Here is a 21,526-nt window from a genome sequence, read left to right on the forward strand (position 1 = left end):
AATCAGTGTTGATTTCACTGACAGCTATTCATTTGATTTGATCTATATGGCCTCTGACGTGAGCATGATGCCTTTGAGGCAATAAGCTTAATGACCATGTTTATGTGAGCACTGATCATTTATCTCCATAAAACCAGGCAGGATTAACCTGAATGTGCCCCCCTGTCGTGTGTGTGGGTGTGCACGTGTGTGTGGGTGTGCACGTGTGTGTATGTGTGTGTTTTGCAGGACACGGACAGACACATTTGGAAGGACAAGGAGTGTTTATGTCGATGTTATAGATGTCCAATCAAAGCTGAAATGCAGAAACACAACTGCTCAATAAAGACTGTAGTGCTCTGCCACTTGAATGCAGGGAAGGTAGGATTGATCTTCAGGGAATCACTTCTGCCTCTGACAGTGTATATTCACATTTTTTATCTTTCTGATCAACTGCTGTCCCACTCCCTTTATGAAACATAGAACTTATTTATCCTCCATTCCTCTAGATGGCACATTGTTACTCGACGATTAGAATAGCTGCAGTAGATCTGGGGTCTTTGTTAGGTAGCTGACTCTTGGCCATTTTGATCTCTCTTGCTGTTAGTTTACTTTAGAGTGGCATACAGAACAGTGATTCCATCAATCAGCCTGGCAGCTAAAAAAAGGAGGGCCATGACCATTTAGACTAATCTTTCATCAACATTGAAACATTAAGACATTAAACCCTCGATTCTAGAGCTACAAGTATGATAGAAACTCCAAACAAGAGGTATGTTTGTCGAAGTAAAGTTTAAAGTAATCAATACTCCCATTTCACAATTCCCGACTCAGTCTCTTCTCACAGACCTACCTAATTGTCTAGAAACTTCTCAGATAAAGCAGGCCAATGTGTTGGTCTGGAGTTTCTCATGAAAAACAGTCAACACCACCTCTTCCCTCCTTCTTTCTCTACTTCACCAACCTCCTCTCTTTCTTTTTTTCCTGTCTGCATCAGCAGAATTTATGAGCCCATTAGGAGCATGTGAGCAGTGTGGACAGCGCTCAGCACTCAGCTAATCTCTTTATCTGCAGGCGTGAGGAAGGGGCCAAGGAGGAGACAGAATGCCTGCGAGACAGTGCATCCAGATCCCATATCGGCTGAACACACACATACGTATAACAGTTCTTTGGAAAGATTGATGCATCCCAACCACCAACCACGCTAACCACCCTCTTTAGGATGCTAAGCTACTTAGTAGTCTGCTTGTGTCGTGAAGTTATTGATTATACTGCACATAGTATTGAAGGGGCATACACACATAATGCAGACATTCACATACACGGGTGACAACGGTTCAGTAAGGTGAACTCCAAACACAAATGAAATGTATTCATCAAGCAGAAGGCTGTTATTTACAACATAAATTTAGCCCCCACATTGTGACTTGTATCACAGCCACATTGAATCATCCCAGAATCCACAGGGTCTTCACTCTCCTCATTTCTCTGCTCCATCGGCTAGTGAGAGACACAGCTGGTCTGCCATCAGCCCACTGGTGTCAGCCTGGCTTACATGTGGCTGTTTCACACAGGCACAGCAGGGGTGGCCTTCCAGCTGCCTCACAGTGGAGCGAAGCGAAGGGCACAGAGGCGGCTGCAGAATCATCACTGTGGTGGTGATGGAGAGGCAGACATCATTCGCATCATGTCAGTCATTACATAGTCTGGAGGCTGTGATAGACACACCACAGGGAACTGCTCAATCAAGGATGAACCATTACAGAATCTGCAGCATGAGCAAAGGAATTGACCTCTCTTATTGAGCACAATGGGATTGCCCCACTATGACAAACAGGACACCTTAATGACGAGACATGTAGATCCAGCTTAAGTCCGACGCTATGATGACAAAAATGTGAACAGTCTCTCGTTCTAGTGTGTTTGTGTTGTGTAGAGACATCATTAATGTGATGATCGCTGAGGTCAATTCAGAACGTGATCCGTTTTCAGATAGCGTGTCCAGGGTCTGGACTCTGACCCTGTAGAGCCCACCACAAAGTCACACTGAGGCCACCACTCGAGCCATCTCAGCCCCGCCCCATGCCAGGAAGTGGCTTGGACAGTGACTTGCTCAGACATTGCAGGGAAACAGCCAGTAGTCCAAAGAAAGTCCCCTCTGGGGGTGGATTCATAGTGACATCATCCAACGCTGATCATGGCTGTCCTGTCATGGATATCCTGGCTGCAGTCTAGCTCATCACCCTGCTGGAGCCCCACAGTGCAGCAGAGGACAAATGTTCTTATCCAGCATACTGATGTAACGTGATTTATGTAAGTCTTCTTGACTCTGAAATGGATTCATGTGGAGTTTTGGGACAATATTTTCATTTTCTTAGGTTTTGTATTGAATGTAGCTACATCAGTCATCACTATTCCACATGAACATTTCATTTAGCACATTGATAGACTATGATCTCTATTTAGCTTTAGAATAACTCTCTTTTGAGACAGAGCACCTATAGTATCAAATCCAAAATCTATACATCAAGCTTTATCTCCACTCTTACCTCAGCCATTGTGGATCCATAGGATTTTATACTACTTTTATTGCTCCTCATACCGGTAAAATGCTTTCACAAGGGGCAGCAATGCTGGTGACATATCATTCCACCAGGCCACCCCTTCTTCCTCACACAGCCATAAAGGTGACATTGATTGTGGTCCCTGATCAGCGGTAAAGGACGTAAGAGAGGGGATTACCAAAGGCTGTGTCAGACACTACCCATCCCCATAAACCCCCTCATAAAGGCTCCGTCAGCATCTCCTGAAGGCATTCACTCTGGACAACTCTCAAAAGTGGTTCCACTGCAGAGAAGTGTGGGCGTTTTGTTTGTGCTGTGATGAAGTTATGCTTCCAAAATCAAGAAAGTAGAAAACAGGATTTTATATTCGAAGCGTAGGAATTGGAAAATGTTACTGTCTATTTAAAAAAAAATACAAATAAATTCCCTAGGACAAAGCTGAAGTAATCCAAGACGTTACGGGGTGGAGGTCCAATCACAGCACGTTCTGCTTGTCATTGCTAGGATGGACATTCTGTCTGACATACTGGACACCACAAAGTCCAGCGCAGTACCATTCAGGAAGCTGATGAAACAGGATAGATGAGTACAGTACAACTCAGGTCCTTAGTGTGTGTGTGTTTGCATGTAAGTGCATGTCTACAATACCTGTGTGGAGGCTGGTCAGGGAAGCGGTCCTCTTTGTGATGGGAGCAGGAGGACTTGGATCTGGGGGGTCTGACCTGGACACGCCCATCTCCCCTGCTGTGTCCGGCTGCCTCAGTTCGAGGGGGAATCCTGAATTGAAACTTCCTGGAATAGGGTGATTTTATTTATATGGATTACCATAAACAAATGTATATGATGTCAGTCTGTGTATGACATGACTACATACACTGTCTCTATTCTTTAAAGAATATGACAGCACGCAAAAAACAGGCCTGGATCTGTTGCTGATTAATTTCAGCACTGATCTGACATTAATATCAAGATGCACATAAGACGTGTATACACACACACACACTTTCACAAACACACAAAATATACTTTATTTAAGATTCAGTAGACTCCTTTAGAAAACACACTCACCCCAGTTTGTAGTCTTGGGGCAGAAAGTTTCCCTTGGCATAGTCATTCTGTGTTTTGGTGATCTGCTTTAGGAGGTTGGTTTTGCTGAAGTCATAGCCATTGAGAGCAGTGCCTCCGAATATCAGTTTGCCTCCAACGTACATCTTAAAACGCGTACAGATACACAAACATACAGACACACACAAGGCAAGACGATCACATCAGGTTTTGATGGTGGGTCAAAATAAGAACATAGCTAAAAGGTTTATGCCTTTTACTTTGCATATTGCTTTTAACTTTGTGTAGAGCAGTTAATAATACTTTAGGGAGAAAAGGACAAACTTATTGTGTTGTTATCTGTCCAATCACACACCCTTAATTTGTTGTTTTTCATTTGTGCCTGTGTTGTCATTGTGCATCACTTAAGAGTGTATGTTAGACCTGTATTATACAGTCATAACTTTCAAGATGACGTTTCCTTATTGTTGTGTCACTTGCTCCTGTCACTGCAACTGCCTTGTCTCTCCTTCCAGGTTATATATACATAAATGTGCAAAGGCAGCAATGCATAAACAGGCCTTCATAAAGAGGAGGGAGAAAAAACACACACACAAGGTGACAGTGGTGTGACTGTCTAAGTCTGTATTTCCCATCCTGCCTGGGACTAAAGTGCACAGAAACAAAGAAGGGAAAAAACACATGGGCCAAGGTCAGCCCTCAACTAAACTAGGACAAGATCCGCCTTTCCACACAGGCAATGCACAACACATACACACACGCACATCCTCCTGCTTTTAGTAGACACATAGTACTGAAATATTATTTAATTTTACCCTCCCCATGGTTAGTATATTGTAAGGGGAACTGAATAGTTCTCCAGACATGATCCTGTTCCCTTGTGTCTCGTACCAGTAGTATTCCAGGTCCCACGTGATGCCTCTGGACCAGTACTGGAACGGCAGTCTGGGTCAGATGGGTTGCTGTGTCCAGATCGTACTTAACCAGTCTGAAGGGGTTGCGAGAACTCTGGCACAGGCAAACAGAACACATATTGCTATTCACGTATATCATCTTGGACAATCAATATGTGAACATATTGTAGTTTCTATAATCATCACAGAATCAAGAATTCCATGGTGCTCTTGATTGGGAACAGCAGGGGACTGACGTCTATCTACACTGACTGTACACCCCGTCTTCTCACCTTAGCACAGGGCATGGCAGAGGTGGACACCTGTTTATGGTGGATCGTCTGCAGGACCTGCTCCGCACTTTGACCCCGAGGTGGGGGGCAGACGGAGGAGGTGACGTAGACCACGATCACCTGGCCCGGGCGGGCCCAGGGCCCTCCCAGGAACAGCTCCAACTCCAGGTCCGAAAGGGCAGGCAAGCGAGTGGAGCAGTGGCAGCCCTGCCCCTTGTAGGTGTTGAGGAGGAGGTGCCGCAGAACCACGAGGCAGGGAGGGGCTGGGGTCTCACTGCGATGGAGGGCTGACCGAGAGGACATGCACAATGACCCTGCTGACTTGGCCCTGCAGGAGAGTGTAAGAGAGAGGCTGACAGAGGCAGCTTGTCTGTGTGCGTCTGTTCTATGGTGTGCGCCTGTGTCTGTATGCCTTACCTGTGTGAGGCTCGTCTGAACAGGGGAGATGTTCTGGACATGGGCAGGCTACAGGTGGCCGGTCGAGGTAACTTTCTTCTAAGAGGTGCTGGCCGTACAAAAGCAGGTGGGCTCTCCTCATTACCGAGGTGCACTCTGGGAGGTGAAGTCCAAGGCTCCTTATGTTTCAATGATCTGGGTTTAGGGTCTTGGAGTAGGGGCTCTTTGATAAGACCTGCATGTTGGACCGGTAGATTGAGAGACAAACAACCTCCCAGACCAGATGTCTGTGTTAAAGTCTGCCTCTGCTGAGACCTACCTGCGGCCACCATGTAGAAGTTGAGCCAGTGCAAAGCCGTGTGTCTGACTCTCTTTCTGATCACCTGCAGCTCTGCCCTGGAAACAGCCAGCTTCTCCTCCTCGGCACCAGGGTCCTGAACTCTGCTACTGGAGGCCTGTATGGGGGAAGGGGGGGTAGAAAAAAGGAAGGAAGTAGGGTGAAAGGGTGAGTAATAACCCAACCTCACAATCAGGAGGATTCATGTATCCAAGTGGATGGTTACAGTTAATGCCCAATGATAAATTAAACTGCATAAAGAGACAAATCTAGACAGACAATGATGGGTTTCTTACCAAGGGTTTCTCTTTTATTTTCAGGGTGACACTCTCACCCAGAGCTGTGAAGGTCACATCCATGGAGAAGTGTTTACTGAAGGTCAGGGAAATTACATCATTTACCTGAGGCGAAGATAAAATAAACATATTTGATATAAATACACACATTCAACCACACACTTTATCACAGAGATACACTTTCCCAGATACACCGTATACATTGTATACACCTTATATGTGTATGTGTCCTCAAGCTGAGCCTGTGGGTTGAAATGCCATTCCTTGGCAAGGCTGCCTTCTCGTGTGTATTGCTGGCATCCAGAGGTTCCCACCAGAAAGGCAAACCAGCTGGTTGTGGGTTTACCTGTATGGTACACATAGCCATGCCCACTGGGCATGAAGGAGGCCAGTAGATTGTCATTGGGGCTGTCCCCAAAAATGTTGGTGTAGATGCCCCCTCTGGTCTTAGTACTTGGGATCTGGCACACTGCCACGGATCCAGAAGGGTAGCTGGGACCCAGTTAGAGACAACACACTCAGCAGGGAGGGAGGGAGGGAGGGAGGGAGGGAGGGAGGGAGGGAGGGAGGGAGGGAGGGAGGGAGGGAGGGAGGGAGGGAGGGAGGGAGGGAGGGAGGGAGGGAGGGAGGGAGGGAGGGAGGGAGGGAGGGAGGGAGGGAGGGAGGGAGGGAGGGACTGTAGATGACTGAGTAGGATACTAGACATAGGAGGTGCCATCAGGCAGGCTGTAGTGTAGCTTGAGGGATGTAGCGGAACCCATGTACTTGGTGTTAGGGATGATGGGGAAGAGACCATCCCCTGCAAATCGTTGAAACGGGGGCAGGGGCTGGTTGAATTTGTCTTCCGGGTAGTGCTTGGTTGACAGCAGGAATGTGTTCCCTGTTACCACCAGCATGTCCTTTTCCTCTTTTCTGTGAGGCAGGAAGGAGTACACAGTCAACACCTGGTCTAAACTGACTAGTCGTTCAGTATGGGACTCATACGGGTTGTGACAGGTTATAATTGGTTTTCATGATGCATTGATTAGTAAGGAATTGTAGAAAAGAGGAAAACTGGTGGGGCCGTTGTTTGGCCTCTGAGATGGGAGACTGAAGGGGGAGGAGATGCACCTACATCTGGTCTAGGATGGGTTGCAGCTTGTCGACAGCCCAGTGACACACCTCCAGAGTCTGGCTGCTAAAGCAGGGAGTGGTGGCTGGGAAGTGCAAACTGGGGTTTAGGGTTAATTACGCCCTGAATACTTAATTAAACAATGTTCTCATTTAGATCACTGAAGTGACCTTTTAAGGGCATTGATTTGTACAGGAAGATGTGCTGCAGTGATTGGTGGGTTACCTCTGTAGGTGAGGGAGAAGGAGAGGTGGGACAGATGTTCTTCCAGGTAGAGACGCAGGGTGGAGGTCACAGGGACGCAGGTCGCTCCTGGACACATGCCACATCACTGTGATCCACCCACTGACTTATTCTTGACCACAACATAAATTAACATTCCGATTATCACAGTTTCACTGTGGAGATCAAACTAAATCAAATTCCTTTGCAACACGTACCCCATTGTTTAAAACACATTTGCAATGTTCTAGGATGAAGACCAACCACATGATGTGCGCATTATCAAGTTCAGGGTCAGTGTTCGTCATGACAGTGGTGGGACCAATAAAATAAGCTCACCATTGTTTTCTCGTTCTGTGTGGAACCTCTTCTTGAACTTGAAAGTACTGCAGCGGGTAGTAGCCTGACGAACAGACATGCTGGATTCATTGGGCAGCAGCACATGACTGGGCACCATGGACATTGTGCAGCAGGTGTCTGGGGGCAAGTGGCCGGTTCGTAGTGGTCTGCTGAACACCTTAGGCTGATGGAGGGGCTTGGCATCTTGGGGGAGGTCAGATAGCTCCTCCCAGGACAAGTCACACAGGTTACAGATGCCTCTGGGGAGCAGGATCTCCTTCTCCTGGCATTCCTGGAGGAGCAGTGCTATCTGATCCAGGAGGCAAGGAGCTTCAGTCATGCAGCGCTGGAAAGTCTTCAGGTCCATATCAGCTGGAATTCAAACAGTCGCACTGGGACATTTCAGACATTTGAGGGTTCTTGGGCAACTGTAGATTGTATGCAGTCTATGTCGTCTCAGAATTGGCTTCAAATGACAACAAAATGTCATAGGTCACTGATTTTAGCACCTTAAATGACTACTATTCATACTAGTTATTCATGCATTCTGGAACCTAGGAACACACAGCCTCTTATGACCAGCTTTTAAAGGTTCCAGAGCCTCTAAGGGCAGAATAAGAACATTCTATGGTTTACCACCTTTGATTCAATACAAAGGTGATGCACTGTGCCCTCACAACAAAACAAAACTGTTGCCATCATGAGATTGGCCATTAGTTAACTTGATAACTAGGACAGTACTTGAAGCATAAAAATGTTATTTGTAGTTATTAAAATCAAAGTTATACAGCTCACAAACATACATTTGTAATGTATCAAACAAGTTTGCAACTCTCTAATATCCACAAAAACAAGTGAATTGCAGTAAGCAAGCTTCACTATTAAACATAGGGTCAAAAGAATGGTCCTAGCACCACCTAGAGGCTAATGGTTACATGTATAAATTATAGTTAACCCTTGTGCTGCCTTCGGGTCACATGACCCAAAGGTTCATAACGAACCATTGTTGTGTTTACCCAATTTTACCCAATACAAAAACAAATACAAATAATTTTATTTTAACCTTTGCAATGTGGGGGGTCTGAGACAGCCCAACGATTAAAAGAAAATGCTTCACTTAGTTTTTGTATGCTGTAAAGTTGTCGCAATACGACGGTGGGTCACAATGACTGATGGGTCAGAACGACCCGAAGATAACACAAGGGCTAATTATAATAACTTCAACCCCCTTCAATCACTGTTCTTTTCCATGTGAAGGCTACACAAATGTTTGCCTGTGAACTGAAATGACAGATGGCAAGCTGACACATTCAAAAACTACACTAATATCAGCAATCATAAATAATCGTACTTCAAAGGAAAAGCACCTCAAGAGAAATCATAACCAGACAGCACTAAATTAAACCAATCTACTTATCTTTAATCACATTTCCAATATATAGAACCCTTGTGTGAAAACATTTTGTTGGTTGGGATATTTCAACCAAATAAACATGGTTATTTTACTGTTTTTTAATCTGTATTTTTGGTTTAAAGTTACATCAAACATTGGTGTCTGGCTGGGTGACTGTACATCCCAGTTGTGAGTGGCTGGAGTGATCCATATTTTTCTCCATTTAGTCTTTCAGTAAAGATCAAGTAGAGCTCTTGTAAAAGGACAGCATGTCCTCCAGACTCTGGGAGGTTTCCAGGGGCTGGGACTGAGCTTCCTGCATGGGCTGATGAGGCTGGGCCTGTTGCTGGACCAGGGGTTGGGCCTGTTGCTGGACCAGGGGTTGGGCCTGTTGCTGGACCAGGGGTTGGGCCAGATACTGGGGGGGATACTGGCTAGGGGGATACTGGCTAGGGGGATACTGGCTAGGGGGATACTGGCCATAGGGATACTGGCTAGGGGGATACTGGCCATAGGGATACTGGCTAGGGGGATACTGGCCATATGGATATTGGCTAGGGGGATATTGGGGTGGGTAGTGGGGGGGATACTGGGGTGGGTAGTGGGGTGTGGATGTATACTGCAGGTGAGATGGAGGACAGTTAGGATGCAACGGTGGAAGAGAACACTGGGAGAAAAGGGGTGGGGCAGACGGAGGACTGTGCATTGGCGGTGCTGTGTACTGAAGTTGGGGGGAGCTCGGCACAGCAGGTGCAGAGGGTACGGGTTGAGGTTGGTCTTGATCTGTGGTTTGGGGTTGTATCGGCATTTTAATCAGAGGGGGAGGAGATGTGTGTTGGGGTTTAGAGTGGCCAGCAGCACTATTAGGCTGCGGATGGGCTTGGGGTTCAGGGTGGGCCAGGGGTTCAGGGTGGGCCAGGGGTTCAGGATGAGGCTTGGGTGGCTCCTTGCTCTTTTCACTTTGTGCATCAGACCACTTGAAAGTCATTTTGGGTTTGTCCTGTTCTCGTCCAACAGTTCTTCCATAACTTGGTTTCCTATCCTCTTTAAAATATGCAGAGGGAGGGGCAAAGTCTGCATCACGTTCTTCTCGTCTCCGGTTAGTCCACAGGCCCAGAGAGAATTCTGAGGGAGAAATTGGAGGGAAGAGGCTGGTTATATCACAGCATCCTACAGAGTTAAGGCAGGCTTTGGTTACAACTGATCTAATGTCTGACCTAATATCTAATGTCTAACCCTAACCCTTGCACGAGTCTCATTTTATTATTGACTGCAAAATAAACTGTTAATTTAAAAACTACTACATGGACATATTGTAAATATCAAATATATTTTCAGTTAAAGATTTTAGGATCAAATATCACAACATTGAAGTGTACCTTTGCCTCTGTCCCACTCTCTGACGTGGGGAACCCCCGGCCTGGTGTCCTTTCTCTCCTGGATCTCCACCTCCACCTTCCCAGCCTTCCCACTGGCCTCAGGGGCATGCTCTGATGGAGGCAGGGGACCAATCTCATCCTCGTCTTCTAAATGAAGCAAGACAATGCATTCAACACTTTCAAAGCAATAACTTGAAAGGAAATAATAGGAAGTTAACATGGTAGACGTTATGGACAATCATGGATGAAACAACTGGGAAACCATATCAGTACAATTTAACACAACAGGTTATCCTGGTCATTGTGTCATCTCATTACTTTCTACAGTGATGCGCTGTAGCTATTTGTTCTAACCTTCTTTCAGTGGCTCTTCCTGATCCTCCTCTGTGCCATCCATCTTGGTATTTTTGTTCTTTCTCTGCCTCACCTTAGCCAGTCGAGCCTTAAGCAGAGCCTTTCTCTTCTCCTTCAGCATCTCTCTCTTACTACGCTGGTCTGTCGTCTGACAGGGAAAGAAGGGGGGGGAGAAGGCAAGCAAGGAGGAAGAGAGATATTGGAAAGGAGATACAGTGTCAACACTCATACATAAACTGATGGGGTACAAAAATGTGAGCTTGACAAGGACCGAGAAAATAGAGCTCCTCACCTGGTCTCTGAGCATGTCCAGGGTGTCTCTCTGTTTCCTGCGCTGCTCCTGGTCCTGAGAGAACGCAAAGTAGCCCACACCCAACTCACGGGCCTCTGAAATAGACAGAGAAAGGAGGGGGGAGGGAGACTAACAGATTAGATCAATAATCCTAACATTTTTTGTACACTATTAAGTATCGAGTTTGGCAATCATCTCAGATCCATAGTTCAGTAATGGTGCAACATGCTAACCTTGCTCCCTAATGTCCTCATAGTGGATTGGTCCCACAGGCCTCTTCAGGGCCTCCTCTTCCTCCCTCTCCCACTCTTGTCTCTGAAGCTCACGACGCATGTCCTCTGACAGCAAGGTCTTCTCCGTTACTGCATGTCTGCATGGGCAAACACACACACAAACACATATAGTTATTCTATTAATGAGCCGGATCTACAGTTTAAACCTAGCGTCAGCGTTTGTTTAGACCACAACGCTATTCCTGTACCTTTTCCCTTGAAAGTCTTGGTCCATTTTCTTGAACCCTGGCAGGTCTTTCTTCATGCACTTCCTTGATCTGCCCAGAGCATCCACATAATCCACCCTGCAGACAGACAACAGGAAGTTGTTGACCTCTAAACCATGAGGTCATGTGGCTTCATAATGATTCAGAGCTTTGGAGCTTGTATTGGTGTGGGAACATTACCACTCCTCTTCCGGGTTCTCGGGGGGTGGGATTGGGGACGAGCTGCCCATATCCCTGTCCTCGATCTCCCTGTCTTGCTGGGCATGAGTCTCTCTCTTCTTGTCAATGATCTTCTGAGTGAAATCCACCAGGAACAAACCCTCTGTCTCCTCATCTGTTATATCATCAAAAAGATGATAGAACAATGAAGTAGAATCACGTAGAAAGTAGAATCCGTTGTTATTTAGAAGCACAGTACGAGATCACTTCTGTTCACCATTACTCTTACACCACACTTCTACTTAGTATTCAAGTGAAATAATTGACACAAACCAGGAAAGTCTCCTTTGGTCATCTGCTCATAGAGTTTGGCCTTCTCCTCCAGCTTCCGTCTGCAGTAAAGGAATACAGGTTATTACCAAAGGTCGGGTTCAATACATAAAGGATGTCTTAGATTGATTTGACCCTAACAACTGCTAACTAGGCTACTGACCTCGACTTATCAAGGTTGTTTTCCTCCTCTGTCAGCTGCTCCACATCTTTCTGTGCTCGTGCAGAGACCCCCTCATTCTGCTTATTCCACACTGTGGGCTTCTACAAACCAAAACAGACAGAACGTTACATTTAAGCTGGATACAAACTAAGATCATTTGTGATCATACACTGTAAGAAGTCCCTTACAACATACCTTAATTTTGAAATTAGAAGAGCCAGCTCCAGCATCTTGTCCTAGCTTCTGATGTTTGAATTTCTCCTGCTTTCTGTAGAGTTCAGCTTTGAGGTCCACCAACTACAGAGAATTAACGGGTTTGCGTGTGTGTGACCGTTTGTGGGTGTGTGTATCATACACAGGTATATAACGACAATTCACTGACAGGATTTATAAAATATTATCACAGTAAATGCCCTAAATTAACAGAGACATATTTTAAACTATTTAAAACTGATCAATGCAACAGATCGGTGTTCTACATGCAGTCCAATAGAGGCTAACTATATGCTAACTCAGAGAACTAAACAGGTTGACTCCAAAAGTAAATGCACCAGTCTGTGTCGTACTCTAAAAAATGTATTTTACATTGGTGAGGGTTGGAACTCCCCGTTGTAATTATACAGAAAAGAACGTTTGGCCTTTAGTGCTAGTTAGCAAACTTCATTTAAATAGTTGAGGTACTCACAGAAGAGGCCGTAACATCGTATAGCTTTTTCTTCTTATCCATTACTGTTTCTGATCAATCTCGTCTACTAATGCAAATAAACTATCCGTCCTCTGTCCGGTACTAGCATAATACCTTCTTTGTGGGATTCAACCCAACGCGACTTCCATGGCTAAGTGATCATTACTGCCACCTACTGGTGTGGAAACAAATGGAACATTTCACGTTTTATCAAACAACTCACCTGTCGACTTCAATAGAAATACAAAGTTCTTCACTTATTGATAGGCTACTGACTGACCGTCGCTGTGTCGTTGAAAGTGTATTTGTTTGGAAAATGTGTCCGGTTATATATGCAGACACATTAGCAACATAACTGTTTTTATCTGCCAATACTGAAAAGAAAATGGATGTGCAAATTGGGCACACATTCTGAGCCACACAAATACACAAATACATAAATGGCACGGTTGTGTAGAAGTGAATGTCCACTTACACCTGATACAGATATGTCCACGTAAAACCATTGTCATACCAACTGGGGCTGCTTTGTCTTGCCAAGAGAGGCACTGAGCTGAAACACTCAATTGCTGTCAGCTAGTAGGCTCAATTGATGACTAAAGGTCACAATATAAGAATTAAGTCTTCAACACAGCTATGCTTGGCCCCTTATCTAGTCAAACATTTGAACAATCCATGCTTACCCAGATGAGTTATCTATAGTATTGTGTACTATAGTAACACAAACAATGAGAAAGGGAACTAGAACGGGTATATATAACGTGGAGAAAAACCAATCTGAACAAATCGACATCTGTGTCAGGTAAGTCAAATTTAATTCTTCTGGCACAAGTTATGGGGTTTGATGTTTGGAAAAAACCATTTTAAGTGCTGTTTAAATCTGGCTGTACATTCTGTATTTGTATTTTATTTGTCAGTAGATCTTCCTAAAGAAGCCATTCACCATGATTATGAAGAGAAGTACTGGTGTGATGCTCCTGTTGCTATGTTGTCTGTCTCTGTGGTGCAAGTCAGCCAGTGCTGGCACCAGCTTCCTCAGCCCATCGCAGAAACCTCCAGTAAGTAGGTGTTTATAGGTGTATAGTAAGGAGATGGGTGATGGTGTGTGTTGATGTGTTTGAGTGACAGAGACAGAGAATAGGGTGGGTGTTCTGGTTAGATTAGTCTGGTTTTGTTTGCAGGGTAAAGGAAAGCCTCCCAGAGTTGGTCGGAGGGCTGTGGAGTTTTCTGAGCTGTTTGAGGACCACCAACCTCAAAAGGATGGACACAAAACAGTGAGTCATAGACACTTTCGAAAATAAACCTGAACCATTTTAAAAACACGTCGACTCTAGGTATGACCGACCTGTTCGGCCTGTGCTGCCAACAGGTGACAGTCCCATTTGAGATGGGTGTCCACCTGAGTCAGGCGGAATACGAGGAGTATGGCATGGTGCTGCAGAAGATCCTGCAGGAGGTCCTGGGAGATGACCCAGCAGGAAACCTCATCTGACCTTATGTTTCTGTCAAAACATTGCAAAGACAACTACTGGGTACAACTTTAGCGTTATTGAATGTTGTAGCGTGTCTGAATGTTAAATGTGGAATAATAACATGTCCTATGATTACATCATGTGTTTGTGGCAGAGTAAACCAGTATAAACAAGTGACATATTTCTATGCTTTCAACAAAATGTTCTTCTTCCCTAAACCACATCGCATTTCTGAACACAAATAAACACTTAAAAAGGTACAACTTGTACCTTTGTATCTAAAGCCACTACAGATTACAGAAATAGGCTAATGGACCAGCTTGGCAGCCTCTTCCTCTTATTTAATTAACTCCCAGGGAGAATGTAAGTTGTTTCTCTGTAAATTACCAAAAAAATCAATAGAAGTACCTATGGCTTGACACCCACACATCTATACAAATCTTTAATTCGGAAGAAATGCCTGAATAATTATCATTGTATTCCTCATCATACAATAATGAAATCAATATTGGAAAAAACGTATTTAATGACAGCATTAAATTACATAACATATTGAGGGCTGGAGTTCCACAGCAACAAACTACACCAAAATCAACCCATCTGACAACAGTCAGTTAAGAATGCAGAAGAATTATAAAAACGCAGAACAGGAATGTCAAATGACCATAACATATCAAAATCAAACCAATGACAAATCATATGAATACTAAATACACAGCAACCAACAGCATCCTCATCACGTGTGCCACACCAACAGAAGTTTGGGTCAGACTGAGAACCCTTTAGTTTAGAGCTTTATAACAGGAGCTCAAACAGAGCACACAAAACACAGGAATAGACTTGTGCCAGCAAAAGTTAACTCTTGATCCTATTACATTTAACAAGAAAAATACTATTGACATGAAAGGCCTTACACAAAGGATGTAATCAAATATACATTTGATATATTTCAGAGATTTATCTTTCATCTTTTTTTTTTTTCTTCTGAAAAGCAGACCTATTGCAAAAAAAACAACCAAACTATTTCAGAGCCCCCATTTCTTTAACTTTTTTATGCATGTATGGTTACATCTGATAACCATGGTTACATCTGATAACCATGGTTACATCTGATAACCATGGTTACATCTGATAACCATGGTTACATCTGATAACCATGGTTAGCTTTACAGTCATCAGGTTTACAGACCATAGAGTTGAGTGGTGTTGCTTCTAACAGTGGTAAATACTGTGGTGATGGGCTCTCTCTTTAGGACGCTAATCTCACGGAGTGTGTGAATGCCCATGCCAGGGTGGGCAAACCTGCACACATCTCTACTAACCTGGCGAGACAAAGAAAATCAATGAACGTACATGAGCAAGGCATTGTCTTCTACACCAGTGGTTCTCAACCCTGGTCCTCAAGTACCCCCTTGTCCTGCATGTTTTAGATATTTCACTGCTCCAACACACCTGATTCAAATGAATGGTCGTTAGCAGGCTTCTGCATAACTAGATAACGACCCATTCATTTGAATCAGGTGTGTTGGAGCAGGGAAACATCTAAAACATGCAGGACAGGGGGTACTTGAGGACCAGGGTTGAGAACCACTGTTCTACACCATTCCAACTATTGACTCAAAATGCTAAGTGTCTCAGTGAAACTCCATTTTGAATGTGTGTCTACCTTATGCGGTAGAAAGTATGGTGCATCCGTCTCCAGGACGATCCGTTCAAGGGGAATCCTGCGCACGGATTCTCGAGCCTCAGTGGCTTTGGGGTAGGTGATGAGGGCAGTGAAGCCTACATACAGGTTAGGAAACGCATCCAATAAGGGCTCGATGACTGAGTAACTGTTGGTGAAACAGTGCCTGAAACACAAGATTACAATAAACTGCAGCAAATGTGTAACATATCTGTCTATTGAATACACTTTTTAAATAGCTATAGGTCCGTTTTCATGCCAAGCTGTCAGCCTTGTTTCAAGACATCTTTACAGTTGTTCTCATTCTTTCTGTTGTAACTTTTTCAAAGAGCCACTGTTGGGGTTTGTTTCTTAACAGAAAAAACAAAAGGCATTCCAGTGTGTCTGCACCAATGTAGCATACATTAGCCTAGTGACAGGGTTAACACAATTACATATTTAAATTATTAGTTGTTTGTATACAGTCATTTAACAATGAACACACGCCTTCAAACCTGTGAATCTTGTAATCGCGGGGCACACACTTCTTCATGATCTCAAGCAAGTCTTCGTCTGCATCTCTACAGTGGATCACAAGAGGTTTTTTCATGGCCACTGCCAGGCGCAGTTGACGCTCAAATACCTGCGGGGGGCGCCAAACCAACACCACCATCACTGTCATACCCAGGTTTTAAGCATAGAAATTAAATGAATTGAAAGACTCTTGGCCAGTAACTCAATCCTCACAACCCTTAATCAATGAACAGGGATGAATAGCCTCTACACCCAAGGAGTCCAAGCCCACCTGCTTCTGCTTGACCGCGCTGGTGGAGTTTTTGTGGGAGTAGTCTAGGCCGATCTCTCCAAAGGCCACAGCCTTGGGGTGCCGCATTGCCATCAGGATGTTGCGCTCCTGCACATCCGAGTACTCCTTAGCAAAGTGAGGGTGGCACCCAAACGCACCCCACACCAACTCTTCTCCTAGCAGCCCCTCCCACAGAGCCTCCCTCACCATGATGCGAGGGTTGCAGAAGTCAGCGATGCAGCCATGGAACTCGGATGGGAAGCTGCTGCGGTGCATGCTTCGGAACCGTGCAAAGGTGCCAACAAAACCCAGCTTGCCATACAGCATGTCCAGGTGGCAGTGGGTGTCCACAAACCCCAGCTTGGCCTCTACCCGTTGTGAGGGGTCACATGTCCAGATAGGCTCTGCCCCGACTGACATCCTCCTAGTGACGTTGTCAAAGGCTGTGGAGGCGTGGCTGTCCAGAAAGGCATCGGAGTACCTACGGGGGGCAGGGTGACAGGGGGGATAGGGGGAGAACAAGCTGTGTCCTAGAGGCAGGATCTCCGAAGTGGACGCTGGGTCTTTCCTTGAGCGTATGGGCAGTGCAAAAGGGTCTGGGGACATGAGGGCACCTCTGGTAGGTCGCTGGTCCCACTGGTTAACCACACCCGTCCTGGGAGTCTCTGGAGTTGTGCTAGGGGATATGTGATTCCTTCTTTGCGTCCCTGGGAGGGCTTGCTCAGAAGACGGAAAGCTTGCACTCCATGACTGGGGGGAGGTGAGGTCTAGACACTTCTTGGGGAGGTAAGGACCAGGTGAGGAGAGAGAGGGGATCACTTGACCCTGGGTAGGCAAAGCAGGACTGCTGGGTTTCTTGGTGCCTATAGAGTAGTTTTGTGGTTTCATGAAGTGGGAGTCACGATTGTACATGTACTCCAGGGCAGAAGGTGTCGACTCACTGCTTTCATCTTTATGGCTTGAGAAATCTTTATCCTGGGAGAACGTCTTAACTGCCACAGGGTCCTCAGCATCTGACCAATCGGGAGAGTCACCTGATTTGAAGATCACGCTCTTTCAAGGGAAAACATTGAGGACAATTTACAACATTATACAGAAAGACAACTGATACAAAAACTGGACAAAATTCTGCTTATTCTGTATTAAGCAACATTTGTAGAGCTAACAGTTTATCTTTAATCTCTGGAACACACCCTTGTATCTTGCTCGAGAAAAGCGCTGTCTTCTAGAGTGTCTGTGTTGACAAATACCAGAGGACGAATCCAATTGTGGCCTTCTTCCTCAACAGGAGCTCTACCATCAGGCTCGCTTTCTGACGGTGCAGAGCAGCAGCTCAAGTCAAAGTCTATACTTTGATCTAACTCTTGACTAGGCATCTCATCACTTGTGTTGAGTGTCAACTTCCTGCCTGGGAACTTCCGGGCTAAAGAGGGGCTCTTGGCTCTAGAACATTTGACTGGGGATGAGGTCTTTCTTCCTCGCCCAAAAGCTGCCGTTAAGGCCTTCCGGTAGATTGCCTTGGATCCTTCATCGGGAGTCGAGTTTTTCCTCTTCAAGTCACAAGAGACAGGCGAAGATGTGGTACCATCCATGAATATTACCTGAATGAACACAAAAATGCTTGACTGAGAATGATTTACATTTCGCAGATGCTAGGACAGAAAAAAAAAACTTGACTTACCTTGGAGGGAGTGATGGATTTAAGATGTTTTCTGGAAAGCTTCTTGACTTTGTCTGTACCTGGGTTACTCCCATTCTGGGTTTCTGCTTTCCTCTTGGGTGTGTCCAAACAGATATTGCCCAGTTCTCCAACACCAGAAGACTCTGAAGACACATTTAAAACTGCCGAAGACGGACTCAGTTCTTCTTTGGGGGATATACTCCAACGAGTTGGTCTATGTTCTCCAACATTGCTCTTATGGAACTTAGTAGGGGAGCATACAGCTGACCGTAGCCACTGAAACTTGAACTTCTTATTGTTGTCCATCTTGTCATTGACACTACAGAGAAAAACAATTGCGTGGTTAGCCTCCATGGCTTTATAAAAGTTTAGATTACAAAGCCTAGTAGATAGTGTTTTACCATTCAATGTTGCCATTTAAATGTGCCTTCCTTTGTTTTCTGTAGAATGGCACCTGAAACTTAGTTGTCCATCTTTTTTTCCACGTTGGATAAAGTAGGGGCATTTCCCTGAATTAAACAAACACGTGGGGAAAACATGAGAAAACTGGTTACAGCCTGATCAGAAATGTTGACATTCAAACCATTATATATATTTTTTTTATACTTTCAAAAGGCAGCTAGCTACCTAGTTAAGTTAACTCTCGGTATCAAATTAGCTGGCCGGGATAGGCATCACATAGTTGTTCGGTAGGTTTGTGCTAGCAAGCTAATGATAGCACAGCAGCAGAAACTTGCTAGCAAGCATTACAATGAGTTACAGTGAGGCAACTGTCCGTTCACCCTTCACATTCAATCAACTTAATTTGCAAAAACATGACCAACAGGCCTATCCAGTTCTCAAGATTGCAAAAATATTTCTGACAATCGGAAAAACCATATTGAGAAATACGTTTGCAAGGCATCAGCTGTTTACCTTCCGTTTGAGAATGGCAAAGATTTACCGCCACCGCCACGTGTAAAACGGAAACCATGTGTTCTGATTAATAAGTGCGCTTGTCTTATGATCGACTCCACTTGGTTACCAATTGGAAAAATCCAATGTTATTTTATAAACTGACATATTTATAACAATATTACAGTTAACGTAGCCTACTTAAAATCACAATTAAGTAAATTATTGATAAACTCATTTTGAACATGAATGACAGCCTTCGGTTTTCATAGGCTTGTGAATGTGTAGCGTGGTTTTACTAACACCTGCTTTTCGTGATTCCACTATCCAAGTCTGCCACTTTTGACACAAGTGGTTGTCCTCAGCCTATGTTAAGCATGGGTATATATTGAAAAAGCCTAGACAATTTAACCAAGACAAAGCTTTTTGAACAGAAAATACATTATCCAACAGAGTTCAGTAGTCCGGACCCCAGAGATAGGCTACCAGTGCCACTTTTTTTTGTTATCCCGTCAGAATAGTGCAATAACAAGATTACCATCAAACGTACATTGTTGTTGACCTTTTAAACTAGAATAATCCAGTTAAACAGCTGTCACAATAAAACGGTTTTCCGGTGCAATTACCGAGCCCCAAACGTATTCTTCTTCAGATTTTCTTCCGCCGGTGACGGTCAGTTTGAGTACACACGAGGCTATATTATTTCAGAAAATGTAATATAATTTACATTTTGAAATGGTCAGTAGAGTGCACGGAGTTTACTATATTTAAGTATACACACAATACTACACATTTCTGTAGTCATAGTCACAGAATAAGAATTTATTCTTTATTACAAATACTGATCAATGTGCCCAGCTACAAAATATAATGTCAAAGTCAGTATATAGCTATCCATAGAGGGTATATTAATACTTTAAAAATACATTTAATAAATTTTAATAAATTAAAAATACAACAAAACAACCAATAAAGTAATTACAACAAAGTTTCATTACACTTCTAACATCAAAAAGAGTTACAGATTCTCCTTAGACTCTGGGTAATCCCAGTGAGGTCTTGTATGCTCCAAAACTGCAGCCATTACCTGAAGGAAGAACAGTCAGGATAGAACACACAAACATGCTTATGTCAAATACAGAATTGGCAAGGCCCATAGATTACATTTAGAAGTACTATAGTACACTGTGCCACTTTCCAGAACATCCTAGAGCAAATACTGTCACCTCATTGTCGGCATTGGTTTACATTAAGGGGATCCCAGATATCTGGTATATTCAGTAACCATCAATAACCCTTACATGAGAATAGACATGGAGGAACATAACTGAGAGGGGATTTTGAGGGCTAGAGCACAGAAAGGGATAGGGTTCATTCCAATACCTAGGGGAGAGATTCTACAGACCTTCACTCAAATGTGTATGTGAATGTCACACAGACCCATACCATGAGACACATGTTACTAAGGAGATAGGATAGGATAGTAGGATAGAGCAGTGCTTGCTTATCAGAACCTCACAATTTGGGGCTTTCTTCTCGATGAGCCAGTAGCGGAAACCCCTTCTGGCATTGTCATTGTACTGATTCCTGTAGTGGGACAGGTTTTGTAGAGAAAGACCAGCCCTAGTTCCTCTTCGAGAACTAAGACTCATACCTGAAAAAGGAAAATGGTATTTGCTACAAACATCCATGACTTGAAATCTGAACATGTTTAGTTTGATCTTACTGCTGAATAAAAGCTTTAATAAGAATTACCCAAACTCATAGAGGAGGACCTACCTTGTGCCCAAGGAAGGGTTGGATTATTAGGTGTGGTACCAGACATGTTTTGTGTCACAGGTAGTAGAAGCTGGCTGCTGTGTATGGGTGCAATACCATTTTGGGATTCTGATGAGCAAGAAGAGGAGATTGCACCAAATGTCCAAAAGCCCCTTACACCAGCTAATGCAGTTGTAACACCACAAGCAAATATAATCTAGTGCACCATACTGGTATCCCCAGCCTACCAAGGCATACTACCCAGATACACAGAGAGTTCATCTCTATACCCTTAGAGGACTGACAAGCACAGAAATAGGTATTATAAGCTAAAGGTTATGCTAGGTAGCCTAAGCAGTTTGAGAAGACTTGTTTTCTTTTTTTTAAAAGGTACTCACAGGACTGATTACTGTTGAACTTGAGCTCTAGAAACTTGAATTCAGCAAATAAGAGCATTATACTATGCAAATATTGGTTTGTTTAAAAAACAAAACATCTAAAAGA

General features: G+C 44.2%; 4 protein-coding genes across 5 annotated transcripts; 1 reads left to right on the top strand and 3 right to left on the bottom strand.

Annotated features, from left to right (window-relative positions):
• Positions 1-4,224: 4,224 nt before the first annotated feature.
• On the bottom strand, positions 4,225-7,862 carry LOC136963172 (uncharacterized protein C3orf20 homolog). The gene is made up of 11 exons (XM_067257610.1): positions 7,496-7,862; positions 7,160-7,246; positions 6,938-7,019; positions 6,523-6,735; positions 6,138-6,315; positions 5,824-5,928; positions 5,510-5,645; positions 5,212-5,425; positions 4,795-5,122; positions 4,500-4,616; positions 4,225-4,254 (listed from the first exon to the last, which is right to left on the bottom strand). Exons 1-11 carry the CDS (start codon positions 7,860-7,862, stop codon positions 4,225-4,227), a joined length of 1,857 nt encoding a protein of 618 aa, XP_067113711.1.
• Positions 7,863-8,895: 1,033 nt separating this feature from the next.
• On the bottom strand, positions 8,896-12,842 carry ccdc174 (coiled-coil domain containing 174). 2 transcript variants are annotated; one of them, XM_067240310.1, is made up of 11 exons: positions 12,750-12,842; positions 12,260-12,361; positions 12,065-12,165; positions 11,905-11,963; positions 11,593-11,746; positions 11,395-11,490; positions 11,147-11,283; positions 10,914-11,008; positions 10,622-10,769; positions 10,268-10,411; positions 8,896-10,013 (listed from the first exon to the last, which is right to left on the bottom strand). In XM_067240310.1, exons 1-11 carry the CDS (start codon positions 12,789-12,791, stop codon positions 9,130-9,132), a joined length of 1,962 nt encoding a protein of 653 aa, XP_067096411.1. In that variant the 5' UTR covers positions 12,792-12,842; the 3' UTR covers positions 8,896-9,129. The 2 variants fall into 2 exon arrangements, with proteins under 2 accessions (XP_067096411.1, XP_067096403.1); XM_067240302.1 differs by having other exon boundaries at positions 10,268-10,414.
• Positions 12,843-13,693: 851 nt separating this feature from the next.
• Positions 13,694-14,327, top strand: ghrl (ghrelin/obestatin prepropeptide). Its single transcript, XM_067240962.1, has 3 exons — positions 13,694-13,807; positions 13,931-14,023; positions 14,119-14,327. The coding sequence occupies exons 1-3, from the start codon at positions 13,694-13,696 to the stop codon at positions 14,239-14,241; spliced, it is 330 nt and encodes a 109-aa protein (XP_067097063.1). The 3' UTR covers positions 14,242-14,327.
• A 1,018-nt stretch (positions 14,328-15,345) lies between these two features.
• On the bottom strand, positions 15,346-19,643 carry tatdn2 (TatD DNase domain containing 2). The gene is given in 8 exon segments (XM_067233016.1): positions 15,346-15,543; positions 15,888-16,071; positions 16,400-16,527; positions 16,690-17,742; positions 17,883-18,290; positions 18,371-18,689; positions 18,772-18,879; positions 19,570-19,643. Coding segments are annotated over 8 exon segments (2,415 nt in total). The 3' UTR covers positions 15,346-15,402.
• Between the last annotated feature and the right edge of the window lie 1,883 nt (positions 19,644-21,526).

The sequence above is a fragment of the Osmerus mordax genome, chromosome 1, assembly GCF_038355195.1.
Source record: "Osmerus mordax isolate fOsmMor3 chromosome 1, fOsmMor3.pri, whole genome shotgun sequence".
Taxonomy (NCBI): domain Eukaryota; kingdom Metazoa; phylum Chordata; class Actinopteri; order Osmeriformes; family Osmeridae; genus Osmerus; species Osmerus mordax.

Excerpts from the sequence above, each read along its gene's own strand:
- ccdc174 (XM_067240302.1), bottom strand. The coding sequence starts at position 12,791 with ATGGATAAGAAGAAAAAGCTATACGATGTTACGGCCTCTTCT. Across the intron at positions 11,747-11,904 it reads GACCAAAGGAGACTTTCCTG|ATGAGGAGACAGAGGGTTTG; the intron begins GTTTGTGTCAAT and ends ATGATATAACAG. Across the intron at positions 10,770-10,913 it reads TGGACATGCTCAGAGACCAG|ACGACAGACCAGCGTAGTAA; the intron begins GTGAGGAGCTCT and ends TTTCCCTGTCAG.
- ghrl (XM_067240962.1), top strand. The coding sequence starts at position 13,694 with ATGATTATGAAGAGAAGTACTGGTGTGATGCTCCTGTTGCTATGTTGT. Across the intron at positions 13,808-13,930 it reads GCCCATCGCAGAAACCTCCA|GGTAAAGGAAAGCCTCCCAG; the intron begins GTAAGTAGGTGT and ends TTTTGTTTGCAG. Across the intron at positions 14,024-14,118 it reads AAAAGGATGGACACAAAACA|GTGACAGTCCCATTTGAGAT; the intron begins GTGAGTCATAGA and ends TGCTGCCAACAG.
- LOC136963172 (XM_067257610.1), bottom strand. The coding sequence starts at position 7,862 with ATGGACCTGAAGACTTTCCAGCGCTGCATGACTGAAGCTCCTTGCCTC. Across the intron at positions 7,020-7,159 it reads CTTCTCCCTCACCTACAGAG|CCACCACTCCCTGCTTTAGC; the intron begins GTAACCCACCAA and ends TGCACTTCCCAG. Across the intron at positions 5,123-5,211 it reads TTCAGACGAGCCTCACACAG|GGCCAAGTCAGCAGGGTCAT; the intron begins GTAAGGCATACA and ends ACTCTCCTGCAG.